We start from the raw sequence: 18817 nt of genomic DNA, 5'->3' as shown, positions 1-18817 counted from the left end.
TGGAATTTAACAGGACACTAACAAAAACTAACTCGTTAGTTTTTTATTTTATTTTATTTTTTTTTTGCAAGTCAACTCAGTAGACTTATGGGGGAAACCATAGAGTAAAAACCTACAGCAGAAAAGACACTAATCTGGACTTTTGGAGTGGTCACATGCTCCCTATGAACTCTGAGGGTCATCTGCTATCGAAAAGGCCCACAGCTCCAAGCAGGAAGTGGTTTCCTATGTTGTTCACTCTGCAGGCCTTGACCACGAGAGCCAGAGTTCAAAAGGTGAGCACTGCTGGGCTTAAATGCACAAGGTGTAGTGAGCCTAGGAGACAAGGAACTGTATCCTGCCGTGATGGGTTTTCCACTTGGGAATTGGGTGTCCGATGGCTTCTTACAGAGACGCCTATGGCAGCTCATTAGAAGGAAAGCCTTTTGGTGTCAAAGAGGAATGGTTAGGAATAAAGCTGCATGCCTTGGGAGGAATGACCTCGGTAGTAACGGCTGTAGGGGCAAAGGCAGGTGGCCATCAGTCACGGAAGCTTAAGTAATAAGTGACTTCCAGAAAAGGGTAGGCAGCCGGACTGACTTTACTGCCTCTGACCTCAATCTATTCAATGATTCTATTGAATGATTCAGAGCAATGCTTTCTCTATGACCCACAGAAAAATGTGCAGTGGGTACGGTGACCCTATAAACATCTCTCTCTCTCTTACACACACATGCACAACTGAAACAAGTTTCACAACCCCTGTTTATGCCCTGTGTGACTTTCTCTCATATTTTCTTCTTTTTTTTTTATTATATCGCAACCTCCTTTTGAAAAATGGTTGGTCAGGATCTCCCCAATTAGTTCAAGTACCTTCAAATCCATCATCTTTCACAACTTGAGAACCAGTGCCCTTGAAGCTGAGGTAAAAGTGCAACTTAAACATCTTACAAACATTAACTAGGAAACGGGGCTCAAAGTGGTTACGTCACACCAGGAAACTGTTTTAGAGAGCAGACTTTGTTGGAGCAGAAAGCCACACTCCAGGGGACATAGTAACACAAACACAGTGATCGGGAGGGCAGAGGAGGTAGAGTGAACCAAGCCTACAGTACCACCAGATACATCTGGCCTATTTCAAAGCTCCGATGATGCCCCTATTTAACATTTGCTGAAGGACATTGGATTCATGGATGACTTAAGACGATCTCCAGTTCCCCAATTTTATTCTATGTGAGCCTCAGCTCACGTGCCAGTGTTGTGGGTGTCTGAAATCTCCTGGTGCCTGGACCCCAACTCTGCTGGTTACCACACTGATTACCACCTTCAGATACAGTTTCTTTAACTTCTCTGTCTTCCCTTCTAGACTGCATGCTCATGGATCATTGGGACTTTGTCCTGTTGGTCTCTAGGTTCCTTGAGAAGTCTGCATAGTCTTTCAAAATGCAAATACTGAAATTGCTCTCCCTCTTAAAACTTTCTGTGGTTCCCTTTTCCCTTCAGGATAGAAAGCAAACTCTTTCTTAATGCCTTTCTTGGTCTGACCCCGGCTTACTCTTCTCTTACCACGCATAGCTCCAGGCTTTCTAAGCAATTCCAAGAACATTTTCTTCTTGCCTCTAAGCCATTGCTTAAGTGGCTTCCTCTAGCCTAAGCCTTTCAGACTGCTCCCTCCTTCTCTTCCCCAGTTATCTCTGATGTCTCTTTCCTAGCTACTGTGAGAAGCCAGCCCAGGCATCTTCAAAACTGGGTCACCCACTAATATGTGCAACTCTGATGCGTCGATTAAAACTTTCAAGATTAAAAATAAGTTTGGATGCCAAACGCACATTCCCCGAAGCCGGCGTCCTTACCCCTTGTGTCACTCACCACTCTGAACTGTGCTCACCTACATCCCTCCTGACACTGTCCAAAATCTTGAATCACAGCTTATTCACCTCTAAATCTCTTGCCCATGATCTGTAGACATATGTTTATAACATGGGCCTGTATGAATAGATGTTCACATGACTCTTTTAATAGGGGTGTTTGAGGAAATTAAATATTAGGAATAACAGGATACCCTCACTATGGTCAAGGAAACCCAGCTGTCAACCTTTATGGGAACACATCACTGGGGTCCTAAAGCCCACAGATGCTTTCTTAGGACAGTGGTATAGCAGAGACAGATCTCATACTGCTGGTGGAGCAAAAATGTTATCTGACCCCTCCAGAAAAGGCTTGTCAACCCCTGGCCTATAATTGCAGTCTTTAACCTTCTAATGCCACTGTGACTGTCTGGCAAAGCCCATGTACCCCTTCTTAGAATGGTTTCATGTGCAAAATTTTAAACATAAGACTGCAACCAACAGGATGACAGCAATAATCTAAGTAATAAGCATAGTATTTTCATATGTACTATATTATTAAAATGTTAAATAAGAGAACCCAGCAATGAACTTCAGTCACTGTAATAATTTCAGTGTAATGATAAACACAGATGCTATTTTGAGATATGTGCAACAATGTAATGGGATAAGAAAAGACCAATCTGATGCTGACGGAAGCCCCAGGAACTGTTTGTGCCTCTGTGGTTTGAATCATCACTGATTTATGAAGACAGTGATGAGTTCCATAAGTCAAAAGGAAGAACATAGTTATCTTCCAGCCAAGAACAGAGACCCTTGAATTCTATCTAAGGGGCCGTTTGGGGACCTGCAGACTGCAAGATAAGCAGTTGGCTCTAAGGGAAGACACACAATCCCATAGATCATCCGTGACCAACAGACCAGGAGTGAGTGAAAGCCCCACACACTCCATGGAGCTTCCACTGTCAATCTTGCAGGGAGTTTTATGCAAATTTTGCTCCCCACGAAAATGAACTGTGGTGTGAAGTCCAAACCATTAAGTCATCACATTAAAAAAAAAATCTGCTTGACCTTCAGCTCTCTCAGTTGCTCTTTGTTTACATATTGGTCTAAACTAATCAAATGACAGGCGGATGGAAAGGGGCAAGGATACGCCTGACTGGCGGTTTGCCCTAGGTGGGCCAGAGGAGAGCAGGCTTTTGCATTTGCAGCTAACAAATGTCTCCCAAAGCTGCTACATCAGAATTTATTTTTCCTTTTTATTAAGAAATTTTTAGTACAGTCTTTTCTCATTTTACATGGCTATCCCCATTCTCCCTCCCTCCCCTATCCCTGCTTCTCCCACCTTCTCCCCACTTCCCATCCACTCCTCAGAAAGGGTAAGGCTTCTTTCTCATGAGGAGTCAATAAGTCTGACACTTCACTTCAAGATGAGCTCCAGGCTCTCCCCCACTCCAAAAAGAATGTGCTTCTAGATGCCAGTTCAAGCACTAGGGATAAATCCTGGTTCCACTGCCAGTGACCCCACAGACTAGCCAATTCAGTTTATATCAACTCCCACCACCCCAACCAGGATTTCACTAGGAACCATCACAGAAGGAAGAATTGAAGTCTGAAGGAATGGACCTGTAGAACCCAGGGTCTGCAAAAGTATTTAGCCCTTCCGCCTAAGTCTGAGGCCTTGATGGCTAGCAGAATTTCTAGGACCTTGTGCTAGTCTGCAAGGTGCTTCTGAGATTTTCAGTTTTAAAAGTAAAGTAATAAAAGGAATCCCTGCATTTTGTTAACGAGTCTCACCTGACATCCAAACCAGCCAGGCTTCTTTTTGCTCATTTGTTCCTTTTCTCGAGGCATCTGATACTAGAGCACCTTAACTTCCTAAATACTTTCGGGCGGGGGGGGGGGGATTTTTCATTCTTTTCCATTCTCTCTAAATTGGTGGTATTAGCATAGTTCCTTAGGGTTGTAGTTCAGAAACAGAGGGACTTTCTTAGCTGACAAGAGCAACCAAATAACAGAGAATAAAAGAAATCTCAAATGTTTTCAATGCTAACATTTGAGGGTCAGAAAAACCAACACAGGCCACATTCCTCTTAAATATTACAGTCATTCATCCGGTTATTGCTGTGAATTCTAGTCATGAGTAAAGTTTTGGGAAGAAATCCGCTGGTTCACTTATTTAAGAAGACTGTTAAATCTCAGGGTTCACTCCATCTGGGATCTGGGATGAAGTTGCAGTCAGAGCCTTCAAGTGAATCACAAATACTGAGTTGACTTGAAGCTTCACCATGCATACTGCATTGATAGCCTTAATTTGTTTATTTTTACATTAAGAGTGAGCTTATGTGTGTATGTGTGTAGTGCGCACACATGAAGGCTTGTATGTGTGCACATGAGCATGCTCACATGACAGCCCACATGTGGAAGTCAGTTTGTCCCTTCCATCACGAGGGTTCTGGGCTCAGGGTCGGCACCAAGCTCCTTTGCCTGCCGAGTCATCTCACAGGCTCCTTCTCAGCACTGTGTGGTTAGAAAACAACAGCAGCAAAGACCTTCCAGTGGTGGCCAGTGACGGTAGCCTGAAGGGGCCGGGCCATGGGTAGGATGAGTATATGCAGATCCAAGTTGGTCCTTTCTGGCTTTTATATCTGCAGCTAGTGAGGGAGTATGTTGGCTGCCATAGTGGCAACTGACACTAGCGACACAGATTTCTTTAGCCACATCTTAAACACAGATGGCTGGTATTGTGATCATTTCTAAGTGGCTCAGGGTAAAAACATAAAATGACCGGGGAGAGGGGGGGGCTCTTCTAAGTGCTGAGAGATATCTTTTGTCTTTTCCTTCTCTGAACATGTATTTTCTGGCTAAAGAAAGTCAGACTCACAGGGTTACCCAGCTTGGCTGGGGTTACAGCTAGTGACTTAACCCAATGGCTACCAGTGTTCAAATCTACTCCAGCACCTATATGACATGCAATATTGTGGAACAGTCAAGGTTCCAAGAAAGGCGCCCTTACCTTCAGGGACACACTCTTATAGTTCTCCTCTCCCTGTATCACAGTCTCTGCTCTCATTCTGGCTTCAGAGCCAATTTCTTATACCCAGATACTTGTCTCAAACTGTGCTTTGCGGGCACTGAAAGCTACAAGAGGTGTTGGATGGAAGGGGCATGTCTAGGGCCACATGCACACTGGAGAGCTGAGGGAGTAGCATTTGCTCCTGAGGCTTCTGGCTCTGAAGACACATACTTTCATTTTCCACTTCCAGTGTGCATGCAAGGCTAGGACACTGTTATTTCATTTTTTTTTAAATCAACATATCAGACAGAGACTGAGCTGAAGAAAATGTATATTTGAGCACAAAACTAACAGTCAATGAGATCCACCCTCCTGCAGGGGATTGAACAGATGATCTGCAAGCCGATGATAAAAAAATTGCCTTTCTCAAAATTTAAAGTACTACATTTTGTTCTGTTGGTGTTGTCTAATTTATTTGTGGGACTAAATCGTGTGTTAAAGACCCCCAGGCTTTTGAAATGAGAAAACTGGCATCTGAGAACCTCAAGTATTGCTCATTTAACTCGCATTAGAACCAGGATTAGAATCATCTCTAGTCTAGGCACACACCAGCCTTTGCCTACCAGGTATGCTGAGAGAAGGTTTATGTGCTACCTTCAGGGAGGAGCCTGGGTCTGATCTTTGCCACAGAGTTCCTCCTCCTCCCTTTCTTCCTCCCTTCTTTCTTCTCCACCTTCATTCCCTTTTCCCTCGTTTCTTTCTTACTCCCTTCATTCCTTACTCACTTCCCCTTGTCTTTATTTCCTTCCTCTTTTTTCCTTCCAGGTTTTCCTATCATCCATTTGTCACTTCCCAAGAGTTGTTTCCCTTTGAGGATGACCACTCTTGAACATTCAGCCCACACACTCCATGTCTGACTGCCCCCCCCCCACACACCTATGGTTCTTTCAGACCTTCCAATATGACTGGGGCTTGATTAGTTCATAAATTCTCTCTACTCTGGCTACTGTGATGAGCTAGGAAAATGGAAAAGGACCGAGACTTGGCTAGTCACGGTACATATCAAAATTCTTCTGGATCCAAGAAGAAGTCCATACTCTCTTGCTAAGCTTGAAGATCACAAAACTTAAGGATATGGGAAAGTCTGCTGGAAAATCAGTCTGTGAAGGAGAGCGATGGATGGGCACAGACTGCTGAGCTGGCATGGATCTAGTGCTCCCTGACTTCAGCCTTGCCACTGGACTTTCTAGTCACAGAAGCTGATACGTTATTGCTTCTGCCACTTGGAATTCATTCAGCAAGTCCTGCCTGAAAAGAAGATCCGAAGACATAAATGTCTGTTTCCCACAGCCCAGGAATAAACCGGGAGGTCAGGACAGAAAAACAACTCATCAAATCTTGATAGGACCCTTTGGCTCGGGTTCAGAAAGCCTGAGGAGCAAGGTCCTGCCGAGGCTCTTTATGAATCCACAACATCGAGCCCTCAGAGGAGCCCCTCATCTTTAATGTAGGGCAGACCGACTTCATTCACTCAGCTTCTACCCAGAGTCAGATGGAGACCCAAATTGAGGCTGAAGACCTTGCATTGGGTATTCCTTTTGTTCAACTTTTCTTCTTGAAAGAAAGAAAGCAAGCTGCACAAAGGCATGGACAATCACGAGTTCTACATGAATTTCTACAGTTTATCAAACTGAGGAACAAGAACTTAAGATGTAGGTAGAAGGGAAGAAAGCTGAAGTCCAACTCAGAAACTTGCCCCAGGGAAATATGGATCTGGGAGGCACAGTGCATGGTGCTTGTATATAGAGAGTTCTTCCCTCTCCTTCTGAGGAAAGCCATCAAATATTTAATACAAATATAGTACTTTAGAGTTGGAAGGGCAAGTTTCAAGCCTGAAATGCTGGCCAGCTTATTGGTAACAGTACAGAAAGAACTTTCAGAACTCAGAACCGTGGCTAGAGAAGAAGTGGAGGAGATGGTGTTACCAATGACTACTCATCAAAAATATTCAGTGATAAATGCTGGCCTAATGGCTATCATGGTCCACGATGACTTTGGACCACCTTAAACACACATTGGCTGAAGTCCAGTGAAGATCCCACACCCTGATTAACACCACATAGGGAGTAACTGTGGTGCAGCTGTGGTCTGTGACTTGCCCTATGACTTACCTGATGTACTCCACAGTGTAGGACTGAATTGGGGCATCTTCATCTTCTCTGGGTTTCCAAGAGAGAGCCACCTCGGAATCAGAAACCACAAGGACGTGTGGCTTATAGGGTGCTTCAGGAGGCAGGCAGAAATCTAGACAGGACGACAGACACAGCTAGACTTGGCTGGTGATGGAGAGGTTGGGTACATCAAAAAGAGGTATTACCTTTTCCCCCCAGAACCTCTGGCTGGCAAACAGTTCAGTTGGCTCTGATGTCTCTGTGACCCACGATGTGTACCCCTGAGAATCATTTCCACACCCCATCTCCTATCAATGGCTCATCTACTTCCATGTCATAATTGGTACTTAACCCCAAGGAAACTGAATACCCATCGTTACTGCCACTTATTTCGCAACGCTTCTGTCTGTGTGCTTTGTGTATGTACTGATGACCAGTGGTAGGACAGGTGGCGTGTGTCCTCACGTGTGGAAAGGATCCCGTCACCTGGTACGTGCTACTGTCCACATGCCCAGACCTCCACACCTTCAGGTTTTATGTACACTACTGTTTAGGCCTGGAGGGCTTTTCCACCATTCTAAGCACTTCCTGAAGTACAGGGTGGAGACTGATTAACGTCACATCTCACCAGAGAGCACAGAGTGAACAGTAGCTGCAGAGGACCCAGCACTGTAATCCAGTGTCCACCTCTGTGTCGCATGAATGAACAGTTGCTGGATTTTCCCCTCCCTCTCTCGCCTTCCTCATTGTCTTGATTCCGACCCACCCGTTAGACTCATTTTTTATTGTCTCAGTGAGTTCTTCCTGCATTCCTATGTGCTAAGTCCCTGCAGCCTGTGGGGCTATTTAACAGTCTGTTACTATATGCTTATCAGTCAGTGTCTTGCCTTACCCTGCGGAGTTCTGAGAGACCAGAGACATGCTTACTGTGGCCACCACTGGCCTCGCAGAGCCCAAGATAGTCTCTGGCACGTGATGTTTGCTGAGTGAATGCATAAATAAATGGAGGTCCTTTCCCATCATTAGTTGATTTGAGCCTAATTTTACCTTGAGACAAAGTGGTCATAATCCGAGGAAAGCTAACCTTCCCTTTGCCAGTCTGGCTGTAAGCAGCTATGCTCAATCGATACGTGGTGTCTGGCTTCAAATCTCCAATCACTTCCTCCTGTCAATAATCAAACAAGAAAAGTGCCAAAAATTAGGAGTTCTGCTTGGACACTCTAGACCAGTGGTTTTAAACCTTTGGGGTCAGACGCACCCTCCTCCTCCCCAGAGTCACAAATCAAATACCCTGCATATCAGATATTTACATGATTATTCGTAACAATATCAACATTACAGTTATGAAGTAGCGACGCAATAGTTTTATGGTTGGGGTCATCACTACATGAGGAACTGTACTGAAGGGTCGCAGTGTTAGGAAGGTTCAGAACCACCGATCTGGACCGTTTCTGTAAGGTTTCTATCTTGGGATTTCTGGGTACTTGCTTGGGACAAAGACGGTTTGCTCTATCTAGGTTTTGACCCAGTTACAAAATTTGCACAAAGCCAAACATCATAACATATTTCTCAAGTCTGGAGGGTTAATCTTCACTAGAATCCACAGGCACCCAGAACCGGAGCTTAACAGCACCTGCTGCCCTCAGGCTGCTGCAGCTCACAAAGGGACTTCTCAGGGATGCTTTTTGGCATGATTTGCAGATTGCCATTTTGAGGGGCCAGCCACACGGCAAACTTGAGTTTTTATTTGTGCCCATAGAATAAAGGTTGGGAATGTTGGTTCTCATTTTTTTTTTTTTTTTTTTTTTTTTTTTTTTTTTTTTTTTTTTTTATGGATGGAATCACCCGGAAAGCTTTCTAAAGGGAAATTATGGGCTTGATTCCCAGAGTGCCTGATTCTGGAGTACTGCGTGAGGAATGGCTAAGAATTTGTTGCAGTTTTGACAAGTTCCTAGATGATGCTAATAGTGATGCTGATGCTGCCTGCTCCCTGAGAACTGCTGAAACTAATGATGGATGCACGTGTGATCTTCCTCACAGAAACACTGAGTAGAAAGCCCACTGAAGATTTGCTCCCTCGGCTCCAGGACAAGGCGTGTCTCCACAGTGCTAAGTGGGAGGTGCAGCTGTAGTTAGTGCTGTGGGAAGGTGCCAGCTGGGAGCCAACCTGTTCTGGCTGAACCCTGATTTCCCCACCCATATCTATCTGTGCCATTCCTACTCAACTTCCTGAGTCCCAGCTTCTTCAGCAATGGACTTGTAGCTGCCTTGCATAGTCATAGCATTAGGATCGCATGTGTACCATACTATAGTTGGGACAGAGGTCATGCTCAAGAAGCAGGTTGTGGTACCCACTGTCCAGGATCTGCGATGACTCTCCTCTGATTACTTAGGTTCATCATTCACTTCAGGGTTCCAGTTCTTTCCTTCACACCTTTCTGGACCACCTAAACCTGGTGATCACACCTACTGAATATTTTGCCACTAATTTGGTCTTTATATACACATAGCTTGAACATTTCTCATCCAAAATGACAAAAACCAAAGATTTTTTTTTCTAACGCTAACATGGCATCAAAAATCAAAAGCTATATATTTGACTTCATGGGACAAGACAGACAAAACCACTTGTGAACTAAGAAAATTGTCTGAAATTATCTTCAAACTGTGTGATTAGAAAAAGATGAGACATGAGTGATTTGTGTTTACAATTGGGTCCTATCTCAATCTTCTCTCTCCTCTCTCTCTGTCTCTGTCTCTCTGTCTCTCTCTCTCCCTCTCTCTGTCTCTCTCTCTCTCCCTCTCTCAGTCTGTCTGTCTCTCTCTCTGTCTCTCTCTCCCTCTCTCTGTCTCTCTCTGTCTCTGTCTCTGTCTCTCTCTCTCTCTCTCACACACACACACACACACACAAACAGAAAGAGAGAGAGTCCAAAAAATATTTTAAATCTGAATCTCTGATCCGAAGCATTTGAACAAGGGACAACCAACTTGCCCTGCGAACTGTTACTGCTCCTCTAGGTCGTAAACCGTTGAACTGCTTGAGAGCTGGGGCCACACACATCCTATTTGTATTCACAATATCATTAGATGCTTCAACTTGACAGTGACATCTCCGTCCTCCTCCCTCTCCATCACCCAGTCAGTGATCAGGGTAGCTGACGACACCTTCTTCATTCCACTGGACTCTGTCATGTTATTTTTATGCCAATAGTCGTTTAGATCTAAGCCCTCACAATGAAGACAATAGGCTGATGCTGTCTACCACAATGACTGACCGTACACCCATACTGCTAAGCTAAAGTTACCTTCCTAAATCTCAAATCGGATCCTATCACTTTACATTTTAAAATCCCCTTAGCACAACCTATGTGTGTTCCCCCCGTTCATCCTCCTAACATCCTCCATGCCATCGCCCCTCCTGGCATTCTACATTCTGGTCATACCTAACAACTTGGCAGAGATCACACTTATGCCATTCAATTCCTTGCCTCTGGGCCTTTGAACCTGCTGCTCCTCTCCATGAAATGTCCTTCTCACTACTCTTGCCTGGCTCACCCTGCCCATCTTTCATGACTCAACTGAGACATTACCTCATTTCTCTACCCCGTCCCTCAGTCTGGTTAGATGCCCCTCCTCTAGGCTTCTTTGGTGTCCTTGGTGGGCCTCAATTTTAACATTGCTCACCTTGTATTGTAACTGCCTGTCATTTGTCACCTTCTCCCCACCCGGTTAAGGACGGGATTGAACTTCCTATTCTCCTGGTATCACAGAGCTTTGCACATGATTGCCAGACACACTCCTAGTGCTCATGTGGGGTTTCTGATGAATGAATAAGTGAAGTTGGGGGGAAATGAAAGAAAGAAATCAAGAGCCAAGATGTCCCAGCATAGTAGATTACCTCATCAGGACAAGAGCTTCAACTACTGACCCCTCCATCATGATCAATAGTACCTTCCATGGCTTGAACGTATCCTCCTCAAGTTCATGTTCACCAACTAAAATAGACCTGAATCCTCAATACAGCAGTGCTAGAGATTGGACCACATCCTATGCGATTAGATCATGAGGACAGAGTCCTCAGGAATGGATTAATTCCATTACATACTGTGGGAGTTGTCTAGTGATTGCAAGAAGAGACTGGTTATTGAAGGAACTGGCTTTTGATAGTGAGAGCAGGAAGCTCAGAAAGTCAAGGTACATAAGTAGTTTGTTTGAGGTCAACCTGGGCTACAGCTACTCTATCTCAAAAAACAAACAAAAATAAAAACATAAATATTGAGAAGTATAAATTAAGGCAAGCTGGCCCCTCTCACTCTGGCACGTTTTTGGGCTCCTTCACCTTCCACAATGGGACGAGGCCGCAGGAGGCCCTCACCGGATGCTGAGCAGTGTGACGGTGGTGCTCCTGGACACCCAGCACTCAGAAACATGAGCCAAATAAATTTCTCCTCTTCATAAATAACCCATGATGCTCTGTTCTAGCAGCACAAAACAAGTTAAGAGAGCAACCATGCTCTGGGCTCTGCAGTCAACAACTTCAAAGTCATGGCTGAGTGTCCTTTGCCCACAACCATGTGTGTCCTCAGATCTGACCCCATTCTTCCGTTTCTATCTCAGATTCCCTTGGCTCCTTGTCCGGGCCACTGCTACGGCAGTCCAGAAGATGTCTGTTTCTAGTCTTTCCCTTTGCTCCTTCTCTCTCTGTCCTACACACACCTTCACAGAGGATTTCTGCTGAACACAAGGCCAGTGTCCATAGTGCCCCTCCTGCTCTGCTTCCTGGAATCCTACCTCTACCTTCTATCCCAGGGTTTAGGTCAAGTTGAAAGGTACAGAGTCTAGAGTGAGTGTGTGGGTCCAAAACCTAGCTTTTGCTCTTCTCCCAACTGACACTCCAGGCTTGTCCCACTGAGCAGAAATACTTTCACACCACGTGAATCCTCTACGGGCTTTTGCTGTAGGAACTTTTTCTCCTGGAAGTCCCCACAGTATATGAAAATGGAGTAAAATTATATCATTTCATAGATTGTTCTTGATTTTGCTAGGAGTTGATACCAAATCTCACTATCATTAATTACCATTGGTGGATGTTTTATTTGTTCTTTGTGTTTGTCTTTGAGCATGTACGCTTATTTAATTCAATTTTCTCGGAACATATACTAGTAAGTGATAAAGTACTGATCCAAGCCCGCCTCACTATGACTCTAAAACCCGAGTTCTAATGGAATCGTATCTATACTGAAAATATTCTGTGATGCTTATTATTTATTTACTTATTATTATTTATTTATTATTATTATTTCAATAATAAATACAAACACTGAAATTTAGATTACTATTTAACTATGAACATGAATGTTCATAGATCAGAAATGTGAGTGTATCAGAAATAAAAACCAAGAAAAATTCTATTTGTTGAAGTGGCATATATGTATTAGCAAGGACTCAAACTGCTCATTAGACATGGTAGAGAATGCTACCCTCAGATAGGGAGAGACAGAGGTCGACTGTTTCATGCTAACCAGATGGGCTAATTGTTAGAGGTCGAGTACTGAGAAGTTGGGGCCGTGAAGAAAGAACTGGAGTCGGTGATTTACTGTCATTTCTTCTGCTGACACTTCTCCTCCCAAACAGAATTTCTCAGAATTTTGTGGCATTATTAGTAAAATACCAGACAATTCTACAAATCTTTCTATGCCTATCCTTGGATATCCTGTAATTGCTACTCTAGCCTTTCATGGAACTGGAGAAAATGTTGAATATGTTGTTCTTTAAATAAAAAAGGTTTTTCTCTGTTCTGTTGCTTTGTCAAAGTCTGAAAACAAGCCGAGATGTTCCTCTCTCTTACATTTCATTTCTACTGAAAATGCTTTCTGGGAGAAGCCAGAGTAAACCCAGCAGCCTCCCTACCTCCCTTTCCACTTCTTTGTGTGATTTTTGGCAAAGTTGGGTGCTGCAAGACAACCCTGATTCTTATTTGTCTGTTCTTTTCTGGAATGCAAAAAAAGAAAATCACTTCCTAAAGTTGCATCCTTTGTCTATACAACACCAAGACCATCCGTCAATGAATATGTGCCCACCAGCACACATGTGTAGGAGATTTTAAAAGGCAGGCCATTTATTTCACTGAGCTAAGGGAGAAAGTTCGAGTAAGTGAACTAAGATATCTCTTCCCTGAGACTCTTGCCCTCTTCGTGGACTCCACAGCATCACACTTGCGTCTTATGACTGGTTTAGCCCAATATTTTTATGCAGTATTTTGGAATTTGTACAATCTTGGTGCACTACTGCATTCTTCAACCCATCCAATAGCTTTGAGAGGTCAGTGCTATGATCCACATGTTACAGATTCTGAAACTAGATCAATAACCACACCACTATCCCAAGCAACAGTGACTCTAACTTCCATTATAAAACATTCTATCACTTAGTCTTTCCAATCTCCTTTGCCAGACATAGCATATTAATATCCAAGGTTAGGCTCTGGTTGTCCAAAGTTCAATGCCCTTCAGGGTCCTAAGACTCCCTCCATTTACAATTTGATCTTAGGACTCTCGCTCTTCATATCATTCACTCCTCATTCATAATAGAATCCCTTAATGTTGCAGTTAGCAACTTTAGACCATGGGGATGAGGGAACAAAAGGCTGGCAGGGCAGTGGGGTGGAAGGCAGGATAGAAAGAGCTCATCAAAGCCACCTGCACAATCATGAGTCCCCAGGGATCTAACACCTGCACACACAGTGAGACAGAGATAGAGAGTGAGGAAGAGAGAAAGAGAGACAGAGAGACCATGTGTGGATAAAAACAATCTTTAAAAAAAAGGAAATGATCAATGGGATGGAAGAGAACCTGGGGCTACAATCCCCCTGGTGTGGAATCTCTCCTGAGCACTAGAAGAGAGTTTATACTCTTGGTGTTTTCCCTCTAAGGTGCACAGGCATTTTTCGACATGCTCTCTATTGACCAATGTAGCTGCAGTCAGGAAGCATGGTGCATCTATCAATGTGCTGTCACAGAGATTCTGATGAGCTCAGTGACCTTGCTGAAGGTCACATCTGCTCATCTGGGAGAGTGGGAACTAGAAACAAACCCTATAATACCTAAGTTTTCTCTCTCTAACTTTAGATATGACCTGAACAGAATCAATGTTCTCTCTCAGGCAGACCAGTAGAGTCCAAAGAATTGCCCCGAGCCTCTAGGTAAGCAACACAAACTACTAAGCAGAAGAAACTAGACCCTTCCTATTTCTGTTTTATCTCTTCTGTTAAGATTCTGTGGGATTTTATAATGTACATAATATATTAGTACAGTCCTACATGTATAATTTATAAATACATAAATATACATATAGTGGTGTGTGCTCAAACACTTAACTGATGATACATGATCAGAATGTAAAAAATTCACCAGTCTAACCATTATTTTCTGGCTCTAATTCTCAAAAATATTATCGAGTTTTCATCGCTTGATTTCATTATTTTGTTTTCCCAAGTGGAGCTGCAAGTCATCTTTCTAGAGTGGACACAAAAGGCTAACCAAATCAGAAGCTTCTAGAAGCTTCTATCAAGCAATCTCTAAGGATTCCACATTACCATCCAGGTTACATCGGTCAAATTATCTGTTGCTTTGTTTCTCCCCTTTTAATGTATCGTTTAAATCTGACTAACCATGTGTCAACCTAGTTCCCTACTTGGAATTCAAGCTTGAAAATCAAGTCAATTTTCTTGATGATGATGGGGCCTGTGTTACTATAAGGATACTCTAGGGAAGTTAAAGTAAGGATGAGAGAGGTTTGGGGCTGGGGGGGGCTTCCCCAATATGCTGTTCACAGGTTTAAATATTTTCTCCTTTTCCATCAGCTTCCTGTAATCTTAGAGCACAGTTCAAATGACTTCAGTCCTCTAGCCTTTCTTTGCCGTGTGAGCGTGAGATGACACCCCAGGGACAAAGACGCTAACGCCCTTCTTAGATGGTCACAACCCCACTTGCTAACCCTGGGATTAGTTATCAACAGTGGGCCTTATGAAAGACGACGGGATGTAGAGAATTCAACAAGTTGGTAAAGAGAACTCCTTTTCCCTGATCCTGGGCTGTGGTTGGGCTTCAATCTCCAGAAGACATAAAAATTGCCTGATAATCAAGGTCCCTGAAGAAAGAGGAAGAAGGGAAAGCAGAAGAGAACTAAAGAGGAAGAGAAAATTTGCAGGGCTAAAGGCAACCCACAGGGCTCTGGCCTCCGCCCACAGGTGTGGCAGAGGCAAATCCACTCCTTTCTTTGCCATGTGAACTATACTGAACACTTCCTAGGTCTCATTCTGTGCGGCAGGTGCTGAGAGCGCTTCAACCATGGCCTCATTTAGCTCTCACCACGCCTACATGCTATAGGTTGATAAAGCACAGAGGTCCCAAATACCCCCCCGTTCAGGCACACATAATTTCTCAGAAACATTTTGTACCATCTCTGGAACAAAAGAAACACACCACAGCCCATTTACTAAGGAGTTATATCCAAACTCCTTCTTAACATTGATTCACAGAGATGTTAGTGTTTTCCTTGAAAGACTATGATTGTGTGTGTGTGTGTGTGTGTGTGTGTGTGTATGGATGATATATATGTGGCGACATACATGCCATGGTACATGCACGAAGGACGGAAGGCAGCTTTGTGAGATTAGCTCTCTCTTTCCACCTCCACGTGTTTGGGGAAACAAACTTGAGCCACCAGGTTGTGCAGGAACTTCTTTTCACCCATCAAGCCTTCTTGCCAGCCCTAACGTTTTAAAACGTTACAGCTGCTGAAGACCTCTGGGGCTGTCTGACACACCGCTTGGGAACCATACGTACTATCTGAGGCCAAGAAGAGAATTAGAATCCTTTATTTTATTTGCGGGAGACTGAGACTCAGAAAGATTGCCCAGTTGGTTTGCGGCAGCCCAGGAATCTGAGCTCGTGGAGAGCCATCCTGCAAGCCTTCTTATGCTGTCCTCTCGGCTTACTGTGTTTCCACAGAGTCTCTAATTCCACTCGAGTACCGTGTACTGGACAAGCGTCCTCACCCACACCAAACATACAGGCACCTGACCATGTGTGCACACACACACATGCCCATCCTTAAGGTCCAAACCAGTTCCTCCCACTTGAAGGGTATTCTTTTGAATCCAACTTTTTAGAAAGTTCTGTTTCGAATTTCAACCCCAAGTTTTATCTCTTGACTTCTTGTGTCAATATTCATCTTTCCCTTTTAAATCCTGTCTTTTAAATATCAGGTCAATGGCATTTGATCTTATACTGTTCTCTAACTGCTTTATCAGGGTAAATATAAGTTTTGTTTCTTTTTGTTTTGTTTTGTATATTGGGGTTTGAATGCTGGGCCTCTCCCATGCTTTATCATTGAGTTCTTACCTCCACCTTTTTTTTTTCCTTTTACGTTTTCCATTTTTGTTCTTTCTCCTTTCTTTTTGAGAGATGGCCTTAATAAGTAACTTACAGTGTTTCCCCGACAGTCCTTAAACCGACATTCTTCTGCCTCAGCCTCCTATGTAGCTGGAATTACATGCCATTAGGATGGACTGGATTTTTCTAAGACTGAATGCTATCCCCAAACAGCAACTGGATGTTATCTTGCAGTGGACATACCAAAGCCATTATACCAGTTGTTACATCACAAGATGCTGGAATATTAGAAATTGACAGAACACCCTAATGCCTGGATGTAAATAACAGGGGGTGTACAGTCAACATCAGAGCATTGGGCACGGCATCTAACATCGTCTTGAGATTTTAAGACAGAGTTCGCTTGCTCTCACTGCAGTCCGATTATTGCATTCCTTTCATGGGACACAAAACTTAGACAAAGTCGCTTTGGCCAACAGTCTACCTGCAAACGGGAGGGGCAGGCCTGGAAGCCCTGTGCTTCACCTCATGGTCTTCTTGTTTACATCTGCCTTAACTTGGTCTCACTGAGTCGCAGGCACAGCCCGGGTCCCCTGTGCCCAGCAGACTCTTGGTTTCAAAGGTTCATGTGGTCAGTACCTTGACCATGTTTTTTAGGCAGAACTGTGAGCCTTGCGTGATAGGAGGATGTGGAGATGCAGCAAGGGAAAAAGCCCACTCTTTGGCTGGATCAATGGGTTTATGGAAAGTTCCAGATGATTTCCTAAATGAAGCTAACTCACAGGAATGCTGTCCCCAAACAGGGACTGCATGTTACCTTGTGGTGGACATATAGAAGCCACTATGCCAGTTGTTACACCAGCAAGATGCTGGAACTAGAAACTGACAGAATTAGGCAGAACTTTAGAATCTTTCAACTTAGGACAGAGAGAACTATAGACTGAGGCTGAGGGCTTCAGAGGCTGACGAGTTTCAGGTTGAAAGCTGACAGGGAGAGGCAAGCAAGGTGAAATGCATAGCTAGTCCGTAGAGGCCGTGAGAGCTTGTGTAAAGACAAGTCAGGTCTGTGGCTTAGACCTCCGCCCAAGGTGTGCGGAGATGCTGGCTCTTCCTAATATATGATTCGGGGGAGTTACTTCATCTTTCTGTTTCAGCATTCCTGTCATCAGAATGAGGTCATGGAAGAGTTGTGAAGATTAAACAGAAAAACAAACATAAAGCAGGAGGGACGGTGCTCGGCGGTGACAGACACTTAATAAGTAATAGCGGCTTATCGAAGATGACAAATAGGTTCCGGGCTGTGCTGAACTCAGCAGGCACTTATTAAATGGCAGTGACAGACAGTGCCACCACCACCATCATGACAGTGTTGTTTTGTCAGAGCCGGTGTCCTGCTTTATGGAGCTGTTCTGAAGCGCCAGCCTTCAGATTAAGAAGCAAACAGGAAACGAACCAGAAAAAGTCAAAAGCAAAAAAGTTCACCCTGAGAGATCCTGACAGGAAACAGGAGGAGCCAACATATGGTGCGGGGCTGAAAAAATAAAATAAACAACCCACCATGTGAATATACATTTCAAATTACATCTCATTTTCTTCTGCATCATGTCTCCAGCCAGTTGGGAACACACAGATGTGCCATGTTTATTTGTAAAGTTTTATTGAGATTACAAAAATGTCAGCCTTGAATGTTAGGAAGAAAAGAATAGTGGAGGGTTGTGAGGGGCAGTTGGGTGGCTGATTTCACTGAGGGAAGAAATGGAGTTTGTCTGGGATGGACCCCTTCCTCAAATGCCTGCCTTTCTGGAAAAGAGATACCATGCCACTGAAGCAGTGCACACAGGAAACACTTGAGAATGTCAACAGAAACCTTTGTTATTATATTTGGAAGTATATGCAGCAATCCAGAAATCTATTTGCATTTCCCTAAGGCCCCAAACACCCCAATGACTACATGGAATACTCACAATGATGAAGGTATCCTGGCTAACAGATATATTATGTGACCGCTCTTGGAGGGACTTGTCTGAACCAACCTCGGAGACAAACACCTTGAAAAGAAGGAGAAACCCTGGTGAGAATAGAGATAACATTTCCCTAAGATCAAAGGTGCATAAACAGAAATGTGGGGGTATTGAGGTATGTCCCCTTGCCCCATAAGTACTAAGTTTTTGGGAATAAAGGGTAGTTTCTGGAAGGGTCATAAGCTTGCTCAGGCATGGAGAAAGACTCCTACAGTGAGGAAGGATGGGTAGAGTTGGACTCAGCTCATCCCTCTTCCCCCAAAATATAACCTTCATGCGGCACTCATTTCCCATGCTTGTAGATGAGTCCTTGTCTTTGCTCATTTTATGTCAACTTGACAAAAGACAGCAGTAATTTCAGCAAAGTGAACCTCCATTGAGAAAATAC

At 43.8% G+C, this 18817-nt stretch overlaps 1 protein-coding gene across 1 annotated transcript in view; it reads right to left on the bottom strand.

Moving 5' to 3' along the window:
• Egflam (EGF like, fibronectin type III and laminin G domains) overlaps positions 1-18817 on the bottom strand; it is a 165288-nt gene that overhangs the window by 76813 nt on the left and 69658 nt on the right. Inside the window, exons 3-5 of the mRNA XM_057789568.1 lie at positions 18373-18456; positions 8061-8178; positions 7014-7146 (exon numbers count right to left, since the gene is read on the bottom strand). Coding sequence (XP_057645551.1) covers positions 7014-7146; positions 8061-8178; positions 18373-18456 — 335 coding nt within the window. The remainder of the gene's footprint in view (positions 1-7013; positions 7147-8060; positions 8179-18372; positions 18457-18817) is intronic.

This window comes from Chionomys nivalis, chromosome 15 (assembly GCF_950005125.1).
Source record: "Chionomys nivalis chromosome 15, mChiNiv1.1, whole genome shotgun sequence".
NCBI classification, from domain to species: domain Eukaryota; kingdom Metazoa; phylum Chordata; class Mammalia; order Rodentia; family Cricetidae; genus Chionomys; species Chionomys nivalis.
This window is presented reverse-complemented; position numbering and strand designations above follow the sequence as displayed.